Genomic DNA, 19,540 nt, shown 5'->3' with positions numbered 1-19,540 from the left:
AGGCTATGGCTGTGGCTTCATTCTGATTTAAATACTTTAAAAACTGTTGAGATTAAGAAGCAGCAGTCTCTCTACCCATAATCCATAAATGACAAATCACTTGCAGAGGACAGTTTCAGCCTTGATATTACCTTTTTTTTAGGTTAATAGTGTGTTAAAAGTGCAGAAAGGTTTTTATCTATAAATATTCAGGCACACAAGGGTGCCTCAGATTGGGCTAGCGCACCTAACACACTGATGCTGCTGTTTGCTTTTGAGAGTGTGGGTCATGAGACTTGCAGGCTCTCTCATCAGCTGGGAGGGAAGCTTATTATCAGAGAAATGCTGAGCCTAATTCCAAGGTCACAGAAACACTTCCCCACACAGGAAGGGGATCACTGAATGAATGCCCTTGTTACTGTGAGAGCCACTGTCTCATCTAGTTATGAACACTAGAGTTTGCCAAGAGCTTTAAAACCCAACAAAGCTTTTCAATGAACGTTGGGGAATTTCAGGCCAGCCATTCTAGTTTTCTTGGTTTGCAGTTTTTGCTTTCGCTTTACTTGGGGTTCATTGGAAGTGCTTGCCCTGGCTTTATTCTATCTGCCTATCTATTCTCTCAATCCCCAAACATAGCACCTTAGAGCAGTGGTTCCCAAATTTTTTACCTCGTGCCCCCACAGAGCTGGGACACAGATGGGTAAGGGGGCCGCAGCTGGGGTGGGTGGGGGAGGAGAGGGGATCCTCAGCTGGTGGCTGATCCTTGGCTAGGGGCCCAGGCCTGCAGCCCGGCATAGGGCTGCAGCTCTGGGGGAGGATTGCTGGGGCTGGTGGCTGGGACCCTGGACCCGGGGCTGGTGGCTGGGACCCTGGACCCAGTGCTGGCAGCTTGGGCCAAGAGCAGAGCTGGGTGGCGCTCCCTCCCCGCCCACCTGTTAATGCATCCCCACAGATTGAAGACCTCTGCTTTAGAAGAATGGGGGAAGGAGATGGTGTAACCGATATATCTAACCTGATTTGGCAAACTTTTGCTCTCCCTCTCCCCTGTTTTATGTTTTTTGTTTTTTTTTTTTTCTCAAAATGCATTGCTTCAGTGAAGCCCAATAACTTGAGTCTTCCCCTAATAGGAAGGGTTTTTCTTATATTAAAACCGTGTACATCTGTGGTGTATGCATTAGTTACTGAAGGCTACTTAATGATCTTTGTCACCTGCCATTATTCCCCCAGTGTTCAAGGAAAAATTGTAAGCGCCTGGGAGTAGGGATCAGTCTCTGTCATGTGCCATAAACTTTTATGGCATAGTGTAAATAGAATATTCAGGTGTCACTTTAGTTTAGAGGTGGGCAAACTATGGCCCGCGGGACAGTCCTGCCTGGCCCTGAGCTCCCGGGGGGAGTCTAACCCCCGGCCCCTCCCCCGCTGTCCCTCTTTCTTTGCAGCCACGCGGCTTGTGCCCGCCCACCTCCCAGGCGTTCCAGTAAGCCTGCCCTGCCACTCTGAGCAGCATGGTAAGGGGGCGTGGGGTTGGATAAGGGGCAGGAGGTCCGAGGGGGTAGTCGGGGGCGGTTGGATGGGGTGGAGGTTTGGGGGGTGGTGGTCAGGAGGCAGGGAGCAGGGGGGGTTGGATGGGGTGGAGGTTCGGGGGGGGTCAGGAGGCAGGGAGCAGGGGGGGTTGGATGGGGTGGAGGTTCGGGGGGGGGTCAGGAGGCAGGGAGCAGGGGGGGTTGGATGGGGTGGAGGTTCGGGGGGGGTGGTCAGGAGGCAGGGGGGGTTGGATGGGGTGGAGGTTCGGGGGGGTGGTCAGGGAGCAGGGGGGTTGGATGGGGGGGTCACGGGATCTCGGGGGGGGTTCTGGGATGGGGGGACAGGGAGCAGGGGGGGTTGGATAGAGGGAGGGGTCCTGGGGGGGCAGTTAGGGATGGGGGTCCGGGGAGGGGGTGGTCAGGGGACAAGGAGTGGGGCAGGGGGTTGGATGGGTCGGGGGACCCGTCAGGGAGTGGGGGTGTGGATAGGGGGCGGGGCAGTCAGGGGACAGGGAGCGGGGGGGTTGGATAGGGAGTGGGATCCTGTGGGGGGGCATGGTTGGGGCAGGGGGTCGTCAGAGGGGGCAGTCAGGGAGCGGGTGGGATTGGATGGGTCGGGAGTTCTGAGGGGGGCGGAAAGTGGAAAGGGGCGGATAGGGGGCGGGGGGCCAGGCTGTTTGCAGAGTCACGACCTTCCCTACCCGGCCCATCATACCGTTTTGCAACCCCAGTGTGGTCCTCGGGCCAAAAAGTTTGCCCACCGCTGTTCTAGTGAGTTAACGAAGCAGTTAATGGGAACAACATGACTGCAAAACATTTTCCAGTCATATTCCTCAAGGAAAAAGGTAGAAAAAACAGGCAGCCCCCTGCAACTTGGAAGTGTTTGCTATTTGGGTATTGGGAATGGTACCTTGCTGCTTTCCATAGTGGAGTAGTGTTAATATAGTTTGTCTGAAACCAGAGAAAATGGGATAGTTCTGGAGGAGCTTGCTTAGTGTTACATAGGCCTACGCAGTGTTTTTATGTTGGTGTAAATGTGAAAGGATATGCAACAAATCACAACATAGAAGATTCTAAATGTATTATACCAGCTATCAGAGCTGCCCATTGCAGTACCCAGGAAAATTAGGGTGAGAAAAAAAACATTGATTTACTGGTTTATTGCAGAAAAATGCAATTAGCAGCTTTTCAATAGATTCTATCTCTGTAGGTGCTGTTAGTTTATCTGGTAAAACTGTATCCAGCTTCTCTGAAATTTATTTACAAGGGACTATATCAGGTCATTATATTAAACCATTAAGATTTAAAAATCGTACATGTACTAACAAAAAAGAAATTTGAGAAAAAGGTATAAATTCCTGAATAAGATCTGTACTGGAAATGTAATGGTTCTGTTAAAACAGTACAATTATAGGCATACTACATTTTTGCATTCATTCCTAATTGGTTTCGTAGAGTTGGCAAGCTGTTAAACAAGCACACTATTAATTGTCAAACACATCTACATACAGAAGTGAAGAATAGTGAGAAAAGGCAGCAATTCTATATAGAAAAAGTACTTCTGGTACAGAACAATCACACAAGAAAGGTTATTGAAAATGTCAGTGAGCACCTCAGCTTCTGGGTGCCTTTTCTTCTCCCATCCCTCTTCTCCTGCCCATGGATCTTAAAATATTTCTCATCTTGAGATACATTAACACTTGCACAGTAGATAGCAGCAGAATCTGGAAGATGACAGTAGCAGTTTACTCTTGGTTGACATTATTATGCTTTCCTCTAGAACAAAGTCTTCAAACATTGCTAGCAATCAGAGCTTGGGTTCTGGAGCTACATATGATTTGTTTTTTAAGCAACTGGTATGACCAAGAAATAATGAAATAATCAGGGCCCTGATGATAACCTTTTTACAGATGGGAGTGACTACCCTAGAATAACCCAGAAAGTTAATGGCATAACCAGGCACAGAGCACAAGAGCTCTGACTCGGGTTCCCACAAAGCTGTAACCGTCTCTGTTCAGTACTGCAGATAAAAACGTTAACATACTGCTGATTTCTCAAACTGAGGCACGAGATGAAGTGACTCATTGGAGGTTTTCCAGTGAGTCATTGCACTTGTATAGTTTGGATTAGAATATGTCCAGACCTCAAATCCTTTACTCTTACCATTAGTCTACTATACCATTATACATAGTTTAGCAGCATTGCTTAGAATCCAACTTTTTACCAGATGACATAAATATTAACTATGACTGTGCTCTTGCTGGTCTTAACCAGTCTCTTCTAATTTAGGAATGCACTTGGCACTCATATATTACAGTGATGGAACTTTGTAATCTTGAAAGTATTTATCCTCACAAACACCTCTGTGAGGTAGTGTGGAAGTACTATTACCTTAATTTTACTGATAAGGAACTGAGGCACAGAGACTAAGATACTTGCCCAGGGACACACAGGAAATCTGTAGCAGAGCAGGAAATGGTCCCTGGGTCTCCTGAGTTCCTGGCTGGAACCTTAACTACTAGACAACCTTCCCCGAAGATAACTTGTAGTTTCACATCACAAACAAAACTTATTAACTTGCACTTCTCTTCAAGGGTATCCCTGAAGACCGCTGCTTCTTGTCAGTGTGTTGTATTGGTAAGGTTTTGTGCAAATTGGCATTTCCTGAAAAACTTAAACTAGCCATCTGGAGGCTGTTGGCAAGGCTGCTCTTACATACTTTCACTTGCAAGAAGTGATGCATGCCCACTGATTCTGGCTGGGGAAAAAAATCAAATGAAAGACAATACACATCTCTCTTTACAGGCAGAGGAATTTGGTGTCTGTGGATTAATATTTGATTTTAGTTTATATTACTAAAATAAAAAATCCAAGTCTTACTACAGAGAGTAATAACTATCTTCTGATGAGAGCTGCTTATACTCTGCAACTTTGGGGGTGTTGGACTTCGCTTGGGGTTGAGAGAGGTGGTAATATTTACTGGCAACAGTGGGATTCCATTTTGAGTTGCATCTACATTTTGAGTCAGTCTGGCTGATGATCCAGATCCTATCGAGGAGGTCAAAGAGGCTATATAGCAGTGGTTTTCATTGTATTTACCATATGGGCCGCATATGCTGCTCTCTGTGTTATGTGGGTTGGATCCACACAATATATATACTACCTGTATGACCCTGAGGAGGTTATATGGGCCGCAGCTGTGTGCTGACTGGGCCACGGGTTGAGAACCACTGCTATATACCCTGCTTCAATACTTAGGAGCTCAGTTTAGTTAGAAGTTTGCTCCAAGGTAGAGCACATTCCAGCTTGGGAGTTCAGTGTAGCTCTGAATTCCACTCTGAGTATAGCATAGTTCTGACACCCTCTCCACTTCAAAATCTTCCTTGAGCCTGGCAGTTGAGTTTAGCTCTAGAGCTTGTTTGATCTTAAGCAGCTTAGTACAGTCCTGATGGCTGGCAGATACCAGCTGGGGGTTACAGCTATAAGCCCTTGTACCCTTTGAGGGGATTTACAAAAGGGAGTTTATTATGCAGCTGTTGACTCCTAGATTACGCGTCTAGTAACTTGATTCCCATGGGATCTTAACTTTAAAAATCACTTATTATTCTGCGTGTTTAAGGGACTCCTGATTTTTAGCTCTTCTTTCCTACACTGCACATGTCTACACATGGAGCTCTTCACTGGTGTTCTTGTAGCAGTGTACTTCACTGGCAAAGTGCTCCTAGTAGGCTGTGTTTTGTATTGGTATATTAAAACCACCTTCATGGGCAACACAAGCTATGCCAGTAAAAGCACAGTTTTGCCTTAACTGCGTCTACACAAGGGATGACTTCTGGCACAGCTGTGTTGGTCAGTGATCACTTATCTGCACACCCCTGACTGACATATCTATGTCAGCAGAAGTCTGTATGTAGACCTGCTCTATGATCCATAGCATTACATTACGACTTGCAATGTGACAGACTAACTCCTTTTGGCCAGAAAATGCTCATGTTTAATCTCAAGCCAGATCTATGCTAGAAACATTACCTGGTTTAGTAATATCAGTGAGGGGAGAGGGGTTTGGGGTATTTTTTTTTTTTTTTTTTTTTTACAACATGTTTAGTTGATGAGTCCTAGTGTATATGCAGTTACATCAGCATATATAAGTGCTTTTTCCTGTATAACATACTTCACTTGGGGAACCAGTATAATCTCTACTGCAAAACACTTTTACACTAGAAAGTTTGCTGGTATAGGTATCCTTATATCAGTATACCAGCAAACCTTTTTTAATGAAGACTAGGCCTCAAAGGTGTATTGTGGGAAGTTGAGAAATTATTACTTCCACAGTGCACTCTTTAGTACTTGGAGATATTCAAATTAAATGCTGTCTAAAATTAATATTTGTTACAGGGTCATAAAAAGGAATCTTAATACAAAAGTCTAATGGACTAAACTTAATTTTGAGGGTACATTTAATTCAAATAGCCTGGTTCTGTGTCTTCAGCTATACAGTATAAAATGCATACACATGAATTGAGACAATCTCAAGTAATATATAGGTCTAAGGTTTTTGGTACACCTTCAGATTCAAATATTGTTTGTCAACAAATGTCTGCCAAAGCTGTTACAAAGCTCGAGCTTTGGTTCAGAGGTCTTGAGTGAGGGTTTCCTTAGTCAGTGAGGCAGTACAACTAGAGGTTCTGTGGTATAAAGTGGGTAATTAAGTACACATTTTGAATTGGCACTACAAAATAAAATTATTTTAAAACAAGCGTGTTACTGTGTAAAACAAAGAACCAGCAAATTCACTGTACAACTAGATCTTCCCTCACTTGTCGTTCGAGTCCCCCTTGACGTTCAGGCATGGCAAATAACACACTTTTCCCTCTAGTGACTGTTGCTCGAAGATACCTGTGCTTGTGTACCATTCCTAGGTATTGGTTAAATCTGTTAATTTTCTTCAAGATAAGATATCTACAATACCCCTCCCCCCCCCCGTGTGCGCGCGCACACACACACACACAACGTTAAAAGAACATTATTGAGGTTGCTCAAGTCAAGTGCTCAAGGAAACACCAGAATTAAGATTGCTTGGCCAACCTCAATTCGGCCTGCTTGTACATATACATTAGGATAGTCTTTATTTACATGGCAGAGTCCTGTGGCACCTTATAGACTAACAGACATATTGGAGCATAAGCTTTCGTGGGTAAATACCCACTTCGTCAGATGCTTGTTCACCCACAAAAGCTTGTGCTCCAATAGGTCTGTTAGTCTATAAGGTGTCACAGGACTCTTTGCCGCTTTTACAGATCCAGACTAACATGGCTGTCCCTCTGATACTTGATTTATTTAAATGATCACATACTAATTTTTCCAGAGGAGTCCTGTCTCATTCAGTGCACAGGATGGATGATGCTCACTGAATGAGCAGCTATTCAATATTCTGTTTTTTCTCGTCATTGTTCATTGTATGGCCCAGGCCTTATTGGGTATGTTTATATTGCACACTAAGCCTGGGTTCTGAGTTAGATATGAGCCCAAGTCCCCCTTCCGTCCACACACCAATCGGTCTGACTTTCAACTTTTGAACCAAATGAGGCACGGGTCCTACAGACAAGTCTCCTTGACAATAGAACGCTGATTCATCCACAGACCTTTGTGTCTGCCAGTTTCCCCTCCAAAATTGACACTTTGTGCCCTCTTCCCATTCTCTCTTTCCCCCTCGCGCCCCCCCCCCCGGCTTGTCATTGTAATCCTTTTCTCCTCATATAGGTAGCTTTGTCTCCACTCCTCAGTCTTCTCATCTCAGTTCTTCTCCTTGCCCACCCAGTCCTCCCATCCTGGTTCTTGGTTCAGTCTCTCTTCCCTGCCCAGTCTCAAGTCACCTCCACCCACATTCTCCCACCCCAAAGGCTCCCAGTCCCATTCTTCTTTCCTTAGTTGTACAATCTGTTGTCTTTAACCCCACCCTGCTGACACTTTGTCACAGTCTCTTTGCCCAGCCAATCCTAGCCTCATCTTCCCCCCAGGCCCCAGCATCTCATCTGATCTCATTTTCCCTCCCCGACTCTAATGCTAGTCTATCTGCCCACCCAGTCCTCGCCTCCCTCCTTTAACTCTCAGTCCCAGTTCCCTTCTCCCACCTGCTGTGCCACACTGAATCTTGGTCTGTTCTTTCTTTTCCTAGTCTTATTTCCTCTGTCCCCGCCCCCCAGGTCTGGCTGTTGTCCCTTCTGTGTTCAAATCAGATGGCTTCCTGCTCCTCACTAAGTAGTGCAAGCAGAGGGGTCATTGACAGTGCAGGAGAGTGGGGTTTCCTGTTCGGTTCCAATGTCTGACTCGAGTATGGCCCGCCTTAGCCCAAACTGCTGTTGCCAGGGAAAGTCCTGCTCAGACCTGGATTGGAGTATGCCTACTGTGGATGGAATCGCCTCAGAACTTAGTGCTAAACTCTTGAGTTTCTACTGCACATGTGTGAACAGCAGTTTTTCAAAGCCTTATAACTTCGCCAAATATGGGTGGACTTTCACAAGGATGGCAAAAAGTACATCCCTAACAAAGAGGCCATCCCCTTGCCAAATTTCAAGTCTCTGCTCAACAGTATGGGAGCGCTAGAACCTCTCAAGAAAGGAGTCCATTTCAGCATGGACAAAATCTTTGCTTCTTCTAACTTTGTTCTCACAAACAGCTGAATAGTTTTGGCTGAAAACTTTTTTTTTTAAAACCAAACCAAACCAAACCACCAGCATGCAGCAGATACTCAGTCCAGAAAATGTCAGCCCAAATGGCCAAATTTCAGCAAAGTTGTAAGCAACTGAAGACAAGGTCTTAAACGAGAACTATCCAACAACTTTAACACTAGATGGTGCTGCCCACTCTGCCTGTGCGTTGGTACGTGGATGCACTTAATCATTTATTATAGAATGGTACTCTTTTGGTCTTCATGATTACATAAACAAAGCACCATGAGTGGGTGCTGAACACTGAATCTGCATGATGGATCAGACTGATCAGGTGTTGAACTCATTCATAAAAATGTATGCCCTAACCTATCCCTCACAATTTAAAGACAACCCAGTAAACTTCGGTCCAGATCCTGGCTCTCTGCTCTCTTTGGACTGCTCTGGTAACCATTAGGAGGGTTGAAACAGCCACATCTCTAGCTACAGGTCCATAGTCCATGGGAAACCTCCCAATGGTCATAGAGCCAGCGTAGCTCACTTCTACGCTTCCTCCTCCAGCCCCTGGTGAAGGGGAGCATTAGGCTGTCATGGAGAGAGGGTGTGGTTGGAACAGGCTGTGAAATTACTATCTGCTGGTCAAGTTCAGAGTAGCCTTGAGGCTGCTTTAATCTCCACTGGAACCAAGGCTGCCACAAACCCAGCCTGATCATCAGAGAACCATAACCAGGAATTGGGGCTTCTTTCTGCAGGAGCTTTTCTATTAGCTATTAACTATTAACGATTAATAACTATTAACTATTAGCTCCTGTGTATTGCAAGTTGTATATTAACTTGCTGCTTTGATTTAGCTGAAGTACTTGATTTAATTTGAATACTGTGTAATTGTTTTCTTCTGAGAGTGCAGTGATGCACGTACTTTGATACGAGAGGGAAAGGACTGTTAAATTTTTATGTTTGACTACTGCTGGCGAGATATAGATATAGTTGCATTTCTTATACTGTCCTTAATACCATAAAAATACTATACTGGAGGTCCAGCAAAAGGAATCTGACAGCATCTCGGAAGCAATGCTGCACTGATTACAAGATAGAGTTTAAAGTTTACACCACACAAGTATCTGGCTGATCATTTTGTATACTAAGTTTAATTTAAGAGTTGTTTCTATTTCAAGCTTAAAGCTATAAAGTGAGAAATGATAGAAATGAAGACACGCTGTTAATTTTAGTATATTAAGTGGTGCCCCATAATTAAATTTCATTGTCGCTACTAAGTATTGGATATACAGTTGCAATCCATTCTTCAAGCAGAATTTGTTTACTTTGTTTACAAAATTACAGTTTAAAGTCACACAGATAAAAATGGGGGAGCTCAGCAGCAGAATTGCTAGCCAATTACCTACATGTTTTATTGGTTCAGTCTCTTACACTGTGATACAAGGATTTCGCTTTTTCCAGAGTGAACATGAGGATAAATTCCTAATGAATTGACAGATTCAGCAGCTGCAGGTCAACACATGAATGTATAAGCCATTTATCTCTTAGTATAATGGGTACTAAATCCCATTGTTTTGGAGTCATTTGCTTATAAAGCAAAGTATGTTCTTGGTAAACCTCAGATGTCACCACGACTGTTAAATTTTATAAACTCAAGACCTTGGAGTCTCTTACTAAAAGTACTTGAAGATGGTGGCAAAAATCTACAATGATAGTCATCCCTACAGTCCCAGGTTTTTTATTGCTAGGTGCACATTGTTTAGCTATCACAGTATGCTACTTCAGGTACATTGTACTGCAGTGTTGAAGTCTAAAAATTATTTAAAGCATAGTCCTGTTTTTTTTCCCTAGGCCCTGAATTTGTATTTCTATTAGGGTGCAGATGCATCCTCACGGCAGAAAGTGTAACTTGATGCTGTCATATTCACTGGCTTAAAACTCTTTATTTCAGAAGCAATGCCTTAATATCTCCCAATAATACTTGAGTAGTTCAACGGAGCTGACGGCATGTGGTGCCGTTCTTTCTTTATAGAATGATATTAACCATAGCTGAGTTGTTCGTATTTAGTGCACAGATATGCAGAATAAAGCTCTCAATATGAAATTATGTAGTGTCCATGGGCTCTTCTAAGTAGGGACATGCTGATGTAATTGAACTACTTGAATTGAAGTCATTTATATTAATATTGTATAGGCACTCAGATAGTGGGAAGTATGCTGAGATGTGTAGTATTGTCTTTGGTTAAGACAACTCCCCACCCCTTCATGTTAGTCTTTGTGGTAGCACAGTCAAATGAACAAGTTTCACAGAACCAGTGATTATCTGTAACTTGCTGTCCGTCATGGAATTGTAAATAACCTAAAAGCATACAGTCGGTAGCATGGTTTGTTTCTGTCAGGTTTTAGGCTTTGTCTACTCTGGCATTTTTGTTGCTAAAACTTTTGTCGCTCAGGGTTGTGGAAAAACTCCCCCTGAACGACAAAGGTTTTAGCGACAAAAAGCACTGGTGTGGACAGTACTTTGTTGTTGGGAGCTGCACTCCCAGCAATGAAGCTACCTCCCCTCGTTGGAGGTGCTTTTATTTTGTTGCCAGGCGAGCTCTCTCCCGGCAAGAGAATGGCCACACTGCACACCTTACAGTGGTATGGCCGCAGTGGCACAGCTGTGCCCTTGTAATGTGCACAGCGTAGACATAGTTAAGTGTGTCTTTTGGGAAATTTTTATACTGGTTTTTGGCATTAGAAGAATCAGTTACATAAAGCCAGCTATCTTAAATTAACATAAGAACATAAGAATGGCCATGCTGGGTCAGACTAAAGGTCCATCAAGCCCAGTATCCTGTCTACCAACAGTGGGCAATGGAAGGTGCCCCAAAGTGAATGAATGGTTATCGTCAAGTGATCCATACCCTGTCACCCAATCCCAGCTTCTGGCAAACAGAGGCTAGGGACACCATTCCTGCCCATCCTGGCTAATAGACATTGATGGACCTATCCTCCATGAATCTGTGAATCCATGAATTCTCTGAGAAGCACACATTAGGTGCTGATAACTTCCCCTCCCCCCATCAGTAAATACACCAAGCTGTGAGCAGTAGGTAAGGTAGTGTCTATGACTCACTGACGGTCACATCCTGTGAGCTGCCAGGGACTCAGGCACATCATTGGTTTGCAGTGATGAAAATAGGGGAGCATGGTGTTGGTCATCCTGACCCCAACAATTTGTTGTTTAGTTAAAATGGTCTTTTGACCCACAGCCTTGGGTGGTTCTGTTTAGTAAATTTTAAATCCCATTTTCTTTCCAAGTGGATGTGCACACCTATTAGAACGAGGCCTTAGTTCTTTTCTAAGTGCAGTCTGATTGTAAACTGTACAAGGCAGGGACTCTTGTTGGTTTGTTGTGTTGTATAGTACGCTTTTGGCACTCATCACAAATCTTGTTTTTCAGGTGGCAGAGATAAACGTGGAGGCCCCATTCTAACATTTCCAGCTCGCAGCAACCATGATAGAATACGACAAGAGGACCTTAGGAGACTAATATCATACTTAGCTTGTATCCCTAGGTAAGAGCTAATCACCCCTTAAGCTTTCAAACTTTACGCTGAAATTGTTGGTTAGTGTTGCAGCATCTTTCCTGGTTATGAAATGAAATGGGTTAAGGAGCGATGCAAGTTCACACCCCTCACTGTCTTTAAGCTGCTTAGAAAAAGACTTAACAGCAAAGGGGGCTGCCTGTGGAACATGGATTGCTGGCAGACTGGCTGCTGCATGTCAGCTGGGAGTAGGCAGTGGTCTCTAGATGGTCATATAGGGGTGCTTGCATTCTGAAATAATGAGATCATCACTCAAAGGACTTGTCAAAAATAGGAAAAAAAGTTGATTTAAAAGCCGCGTTCGTACCTAGTGTCGCTAGCGTTGAACACCTCAGCCGCCTCCTTGGGTTGAGCGTGACCTGTTAACACATTTTAGTGGTATTGAAGTCTACCGTAGTTGCTAACAGGTCTTGAACTTGCACAGTTACAATTAACTGACTGAACAAACTTGTTGATACAAGGCCTAAGAAGAAAGCAATATGTAAAACTATAAAGAATGTCCCTTGGTATAATAACATAGTACACCATGGTAACTTGGACATCTTATATGCTGTGAAACACAACGAAAAACACCATAAAAATACACAGATTGGAGCTGATATTAAAGAAAAGTATCTGCCCCAACCCCTGCTTCAGCTGAGCTATGCTCAGTGCAGGACAGAGCGGGGACAAAGATGACTACTGTATGCCCTTTATTCTGGTCCAGCTAAGACCTGCCAACCCTGGTGTGAGTTAAATTAGCCCTAAGCCTGCTTTCATCACCTCAGCTGTCTGACCCAAAGGAGTGGCTCTAATAGCTGAGAATAGCTGGAAGGCAGCAGTACAAAGCCGCAAGGCCTCCTATGGTGCGGGTTCCAAGAAGGAATTGAAAAACAGTTTCTACATCCAGGGAAGTCTCATTAAATGAGTGTTACCCCCGATGGCTGAACTGTCTGGCTGTACAGCACTTTTAAACTGCCAAAGTGGTAAAAAAGAGCTGTGTCTTACAGATAGTAAGGGCTAGCTTATACACGAACTGAAAACAGACCCCAAAAAGTGTGCATTAAAACTGATTTCTTTTGTTTTGGCGCAAATTTGGGTAAACAAGCCACTGTAACTTATGATGTGGTAGGGGGCTAAACAATCCTCTAACACATGCTATTCCTAATGTCACTTGAGTCTTTTGGCAGAATCCTTGTATTATGTGACTCTTACTTATTTCTGACAGGCTGTTTGTCTGTTACACAATAATTTTTGAATTTTGAGGTAGTTCACATGCTTTGCTACTCCTGTGTTTAAGTGGTTTACACAATGTCAGGGTGCTGGGAACTGAATAGGTGTGCCAAAGCTACTAGCTTTAATGGACAAGAGATTTCACCCTAGGTGTCTGAACTCTCTCAAGGGGCTAGAAAGGTGTTGGAGGCTTGTATTCATGAATGTGTTCAGGGCTGGAAACGGCTGCTGGTGCTACGCCTGAGTTGGGCTCCAAGTGAGCAGAAGTGTTATCTTTGCCCCACCACCTGTTCCTTCCCAAAACAAGTTGTGAGGAAAGCCACAGACTCTCAGCAGGATTTGATAGGGAAGGGGCAAAGTGGTACTGGCTAGAGTTCTGAGGGAGTAAGCGGAAGAGGAAGGTAGCTATTGCAGCCACTAAGTAGAAGGGCCATTAAGGTACTAAATGGAAGATTTTGTTGGAGAGGAAGGTCAGTTATAGAGCCTAGGATCCGCTGTCAGTTAATGTTAGGGGGCTCCCCAGCCCCTTGTAGCTGGGAGCAATGCCTTTCCTATTCAGGGTGGAGGAGGAACAAGTGCAATAGAGAAGTAGTGACCTCCCTTGTTCCCTCCGTGTACTTACAGCAGCAAGTGAAAGGCCACTGTGCTAAGATATGTCTATTAAAATGGGTAACAATAGCAGTGCTTCAGGGTATAAACAGATAAGCCTGGGCAGTGTTGTCTTCTCTCAGCTATCACCCCAGTTGAAGTCCAATTGCAGCATGGTTTTATCTTTTTCTGAGTAGACCACTTCCAGGGAACAACTACTGGATTAAGGCTTAGTTTTCAAAAATGAATTAGGAGCACAAGTTCCATTGAAAGTCATTGGGACTTGTACTCTCAATTGGGGGTGGGGGGGGGGTGAGAAAACCTGGATTTGTGCTGGAAATGGCCCAACTTGATGATCACTTTAGATAAGCTATTACCAGCAGGACAGTGGGGTAGGAGGAGGTATTGTTTCATGGTCTCTGTGTGTATATAATGTCTTCTGCAGTTTCCACGGTATGCATCCGATGAAGTGAGCTGTAGCTCACGAAAGCTCATGCTCAAATAAATTGGTTAGTCTCTAAGGTGCCACAAGTACTCCTTTTCAATTAAGTAGATGCTTTTGAAAATCTTGTCATAAATTCACTCTTTGTGAGTTCCACTATGGCAATTTTTATTTTGCTTTTGTTCATGGCTAATAAATATGGATATGTTTGTGTCTAATTTTTTTTTCTGTGAGCAGATTGGTTTCACACCAGCATTCAGTTTGACTGTTCTTTAGGAAACTTAAGTTGAGAGTGATAGGTAATGAATAAACCTAAAGGTGATCTGAGCTGCAGCCTTAAGTTAAAAAATGTAGAAGGTAAGGATTAAATCAAGCTGCTGCTTTGCTGCACAAAAATTGATGAGCAAATTCTCTAAACAGGGATGGGCAAACTTTTTGGCCCGAGGGCCACATCGGGGTTGCGAAATGGTATGGAAGGCCGGGTAGGGAAGGCCGTGCCTCCGCAAACAGCCTGGCCCTCTGCCCCCTTCCACTTCCTGCCCCCTGACTGCCCCCCTCAGAACCCTCGACCCATCCAACCCACCCTGCTCCTTGTCCCCTCCCTCCCGGGACCTCCCACAGCCCCTGTCCCCTGTCTGCCCTGACCTATCCACACCCCCATCCCCTGACAGGGCCCCCGGGGCTCCCACGCCTACCCAACCCCCCCGTTCCCCAAACTGAATCCAAAAATTGCAGAAAATGTCAGTGAATCAAAAAATCAGTGTATGGGGAAGCATTTAAATGAAATGGTTTGTTTGACCTGAAATTGATTTTTATTCTGGTGTTTATAAAGGGCTAGAGTCACAAATAGGCATTTGGGGTGGAGGTGGTAGCACCCTCCGTACAACTTTTAGACCAGTGGCTTTGGGAGACCCAACTACCAGCCTATAGAGGCTCTCTGGACAAATGACTCTGGTCATTATGACAATGAATTTGTCAGTTGGCCATCGGGTCACTCAGTATATGGGGAGGGGAAGGAAGGAGGTGCCTGGCCAGAGTGGGATGGCCCAGGTGGGTTGGGGGGAGGGATGGGGCAAGGGCTTCCAGTAGCCTGATTTCCACTAAAATAGTCCCACAGAATGTCCATTTGGTGCTACAGGCGGAAGAAACTCTGTAGTGCCGTAACCCCTTACCCCAAGATCGTTGCCTCACCCCTGTGTATTAATGACAACACGATGATTGTAGTGGAAATCAGTAATTTCCACTGTGATTGTAGCGGAAATCGTAGAGTGTCGGGTCGCTTTCTGCTCAGCCAGTAAAACTCAGCTCACGTTTTACCAATGGGTAGACGTCACTTTTTTCCTCAGCAGCCTGGAAAACTTTTTTTATCAGCTACTTTTAGATTATACTTAACTCTTAGGTTGGTTAGTCTGGGTCCCCAGCACTGCTGATGTTTAATATTGGATACATCTTTCCTAGATACCTATTTAACTGTCTTCATGCATTTTTGTCTGAGACTCATCCAGTTAATTTGCATAGCACAGTTGGGTATCCCCTCTCTCCGGACACGAAGAGGTATGTCATTGATGTGCACAAGGGATAAAAAATCAGGTATTTATTAATGCATTTTGCTGCTAACATGGACTGTGTATCCTTCCATGGGGTTACAGCTTAAGAGAATAAAATATAGATGTACAAAATGAATGATACTAGTACAGCATTGAAAAACAACTTGTGAATATGCTTGCTGCTCTGCTGATTCGCAACAAGGCTGAAAAACGATAACTACATAGAGAGCTTGGAAATAAAAAATTAATCTTGACTAAGAGCAAGTTTTGTGCTTCCTTTACCAGGGTGTAGTTCTAGACCTGGTTAGTACGTCCAATAGTAAGCATTTAGGCCAAATCCTGCTGCTGTTACACAGGTAACTGAATTACCAAGTGTTGTGATGGAACAAGAGAAGCCTAATTTGACCTTTAACTTGTTATAGTGCATATTAACATTTTCTTTTCTTTTCTTTCCTTCTCCCTCCAGTGAAGAAGTTTGTAAACGAGGATTCACAGTGATTGTAGACATGCGTGGATCTAAATGGGACTCTATTAAGCCTCTGCTGAAGATTTTACAGGAATCCTTTCCCTGTTGTATTCATGTTGCACTGATAATCAAGCCAGACAACTTCTGGCAAAAACAAAGGACTAACTTTGGCAGCTCTAAGTTTGAATTTGAGGTAATAGCAAGATGGAAAAATGTAGGCTTACTGCTTAGTTCCTGGGGAGTTTTGGTCCACCTAGCTCAAGTTTTTATTAAAAATAGTTGAGCTGAACCTTGGCATTTGAATGGGAGGAGAGCTAAATCAGGCTGCAGGACTGCAAGAAGTGTGGGTCTATTTTTAATCTCATGTTAGATTTGTGGTTTCTAAGGCCACCTGTGCTTTGTAAATAAAGCATTGTGTGTTGCCTTGGTTGTTTTTAATGTTATATATTGTTCAAAATACGAGCACAGACAATATTAACTAGATGCTCTGAACTGCATTTTCACTGTATTTTCCAAATGCATCAGATTTGTGATTGCAATATTCTTCATTGTGTTTTAGACTAACATGGTATCTCTGGAAGGCCTTACCAAAGTAGTTGACCCCTCTCAGCTAACTCCAGAATTTGATGGCTGTTTGGAGTATAACCATGAGGAATGGATTGAAATCAGAGTTGCCTTTGAGGACTACATTAGCAGTGCAACCCATATGCTGTCCAGATTGGAGGAACTGCAGGATATACTGGCTAAAAAGGAATTGCCTCAGGACTTGGAGGGTGCTCGAAATATGATTGAGGAGCATTCACAATTGAAGAAGAAAGTCATTAAGGCCCCTATTGAGGACCTTGACTTGGAAGGACAAAAGCTGCTCCAGCGGATACAGAGCAGTGAAAGTTTCCCCAAAAAGAACTCTGGGTCAGGGAATGCAGACTTGCAGAACCTTTTACCCAAAGTATCCACCATGTTGGACCGGCTGCACTCAACTCGGCAGCATCTGCATCAGATGTGGCATGTGCGGAAGTTGAAACTGGACCAATGTTTTCAGCTCAGGCTGTTTGAGCAGGATGCTGAAAAGGTAAAAGGGCTGTGGGGTAAAGGGGAAACAACCATGCACCATCAGCTTCAAGGTACTTAGGTTGGTCTTGCCTGATTTAAAAAAAAAAAGAAAAAAAGTGCCAATGAAAGCTGGAAAACATTCTCTAAGAACTACTAACTACAACTTTCCATTGAGGTGGGGGGGAGTGTTGTATTCAGAGTGGCTTTTAGTATTTTCTGAACTCAGTTTCTAGTGTGGATAATTGGTGTTTCAGTGAACTTGATTAACAGAGAGGGATTTGGGTTTTGAGTGACACACAGACACTTCAGTTGCAGTAAGTTTATTTTAGGATGGTATTTTTTCTGGCACAACATGAATGTGCATACTGTTAAAGAGTAATGCCCCTCTGCTGCAGCAGGATGAATGCAGTGATGCATCATCTCAGTTTCCTGTTGAGTGACTCTTGCTCAGTCTGTAAGTGGTCAGAATGAGTTAAGCTCTCCTGAACTACAGGAGAGGGAAAGAGATGCCTACATTGACATGTTTAAGAGTCCTGTGTTAATTACAGGCGAGACGGATGTGCTGTCTAATTTCCTGAGATTCATTTTTAGTGGTTGATAATATCTCCTTTGAAAAGAGTGCACGCCCTAGTGGGGAAGCCTAATGAATGGCCATAGATACAACACTCACTTCACATTTGTGTTCATAGTATTACCAGGGTTTGTTTGGTAAGGGGTAAAGAGTTACGTGCATTAGAGTAAAAGCAGGTCTGCGTCAGAAGATGGGACATAACTAGAAACTGATGACCACTATATATTTGATCAAGAAGCTTTCTAGAAAGATAGTAGTTTCTTCCTAAGAGAGGCTGAAATTAGACTGCCAAAACCCTTGGAGAGTGGGTTTTGGCCCATTTTCTAAAATGCTCGGGTTATAATTTCTCCTGGAGATGCCACTTCTTATGATCTATGACCAAAGGAAAATTATTAAAAAAGTAAATAGAAGCTGTTTCTGCCATGCAGGAATTGGGGGGATGGTGCACATTAGCTCAAAAACACACAGAAAAAATCTGACCAAGATTGAATGCTCTCTGTCATCCAGCATTCACGATGCCCCATATCTCCTTAGAAATGTGTTAATTCAGTTACTCTTGCAGGGATTGAAAGCCTACAAAGCTGCAAATTTCTTGCTGTGTTAATTTTGTACAGCGAACACATGAAGGAAGAGTTAATGTTTAAGACACCTAAATATGGCACTTGACAACTATTTCCCTTATTGTCTTACCTGAAAAGCTCCTGATTCATATTGTTAACTCCTGCTTAAAAGTTTTGGTTGTAGGGTTTATGCCAATCACTCAGAGTTCTGTCTTTTCAGTCTGTCAGAAAAAAATCTCTTCCATTTTTTCTATTTCCCAAAGACTGGAATAGGTGGGTTATGAGTTGATAAAGCTGAGATTGTTCACCTCTGGGATGTGCTCCTATGGGTAGCCGTGCTCAGTGATGGTTAATGTTGTTTCTTTGTTCTTGTCTAGACTAGGAAAAAAGGTGTGGGTATTAATTAGCTAAAGTGCTAAGCAGCTCAGCAAGTTTTAGAGGCAGCACGCTAAACTTATAAAATCTGTCTGTGCTAGCTAATGTGTTCTAATACACACACCTTTTTATTCTAGTCCAGATAAGACCTTAAGACAGTGGTTCTCAACCTATTTACCATTGTGGGCCACATATGCAGCTCTCTGTGTTACTTGGGCCTCATCCACACAATACTGCCTGTATGACCCTGAGGATGTCACATAGGCCGCAGCTGTGTGCTGATTGGGCTGCGGGTTGAGAACCACTGCCTTAAGAGTATGTATTCACAGCACATGAAGCCTGGGCTCCGAATCAGGTTGAAACCCAAACCCCTTTCAGTACACACACACACACACACACACACACACACAAATTAGTCTGACTAGGCCAGGAACCCTTCTGGACTTGGGCCAGTGTCTGAAGACCAAGTACTGCAGAGTCAAGGATGTCAACAGAACTTTTTGGGAACTCACTGTCCTCCTGCCTCTTCTATGAGAAATTCATCCAGGTACTGGCAACTGTGGTGTGCACTGAGCACACAATGGTGCGTGACTGTGCTGAGCGGGGGGACAGTCCTTGGGAGCAGCCCGCTCTAGAATCTGATAAGTTTCTGCTGCCATGTTTGTTAGTATACGGAAGGGAGGAATGTCTATTACTTTATGAATATCAGTCAGGGTTTGGATGTACTTCTGTTCATGGCAGAACCCACGCCCTTCCCTTAGCTCCCCCCGCTTTCCTCCCATCACCACTTGGGATTCAAAATGGATACCGTAAAATGAGTAAGAAAGTTGAGCGGTTATCATAAAATTTTTACTAGTTAATGGCTGTTATCAGGATGCATCGGGGCCCCACAATTAACCTCACGTACTCTTCCCATCTAATACAGTGCATCTTATAAATTGGCCATGCCCATACTGTTCTGTAAAC

At 43.8% G+C, this 19,540-nt stretch overlaps 1 protein-coding gene across 3 annotated transcripts in view; it reads left to right on the top strand.

Moving 5' to 3' along the window:
- Nucleotides 1–19,540, top strand: part of TRIO (trio Rho guanine nucleotide exchange factor) — a 401,689-nt gene that overhangs the window by 125,627 nt on the left and 256,522 nt on the right. For all 3 annotated transcript variants that reach the window (XM_084621487.1, XM_084621488.1, XM_084621489.1), the window contains exons 3-5: nucleotides 11,616–11,730; nucleotides 16,016–16,208; nucleotides 16,575–17,087. In XM_084621487.1, the coding sequence (XP_084477613.1) occupies nucleotides 11,616–11,730; nucleotides 16,016–16,208; nucleotides 16,575–17,087 (821 nt within the window). The remainder of the gene's footprint in view (nucleotides 1–11,615; nucleotides 11,731–16,015; nucleotides 16,209–16,574; nucleotides 17,088–19,540) is intronic.

Source organism: Lepidochelys olivacea (genome assembly GCF_965140295.1).
Source record: "Lepidochelys olivacea isolate rLepOli2 genome assembly, chromosome: 2".
Lineage (NCBI taxonomy): Eukaryota > Metazoa > Chordata > Testudines > Cheloniidae > Lepidochelys > Lepidochelys olivacea.
Note: the sequence above shows the minus strand (reverse complement) of the source record. Positions and strands in the feature narration are given on the sequence as shown.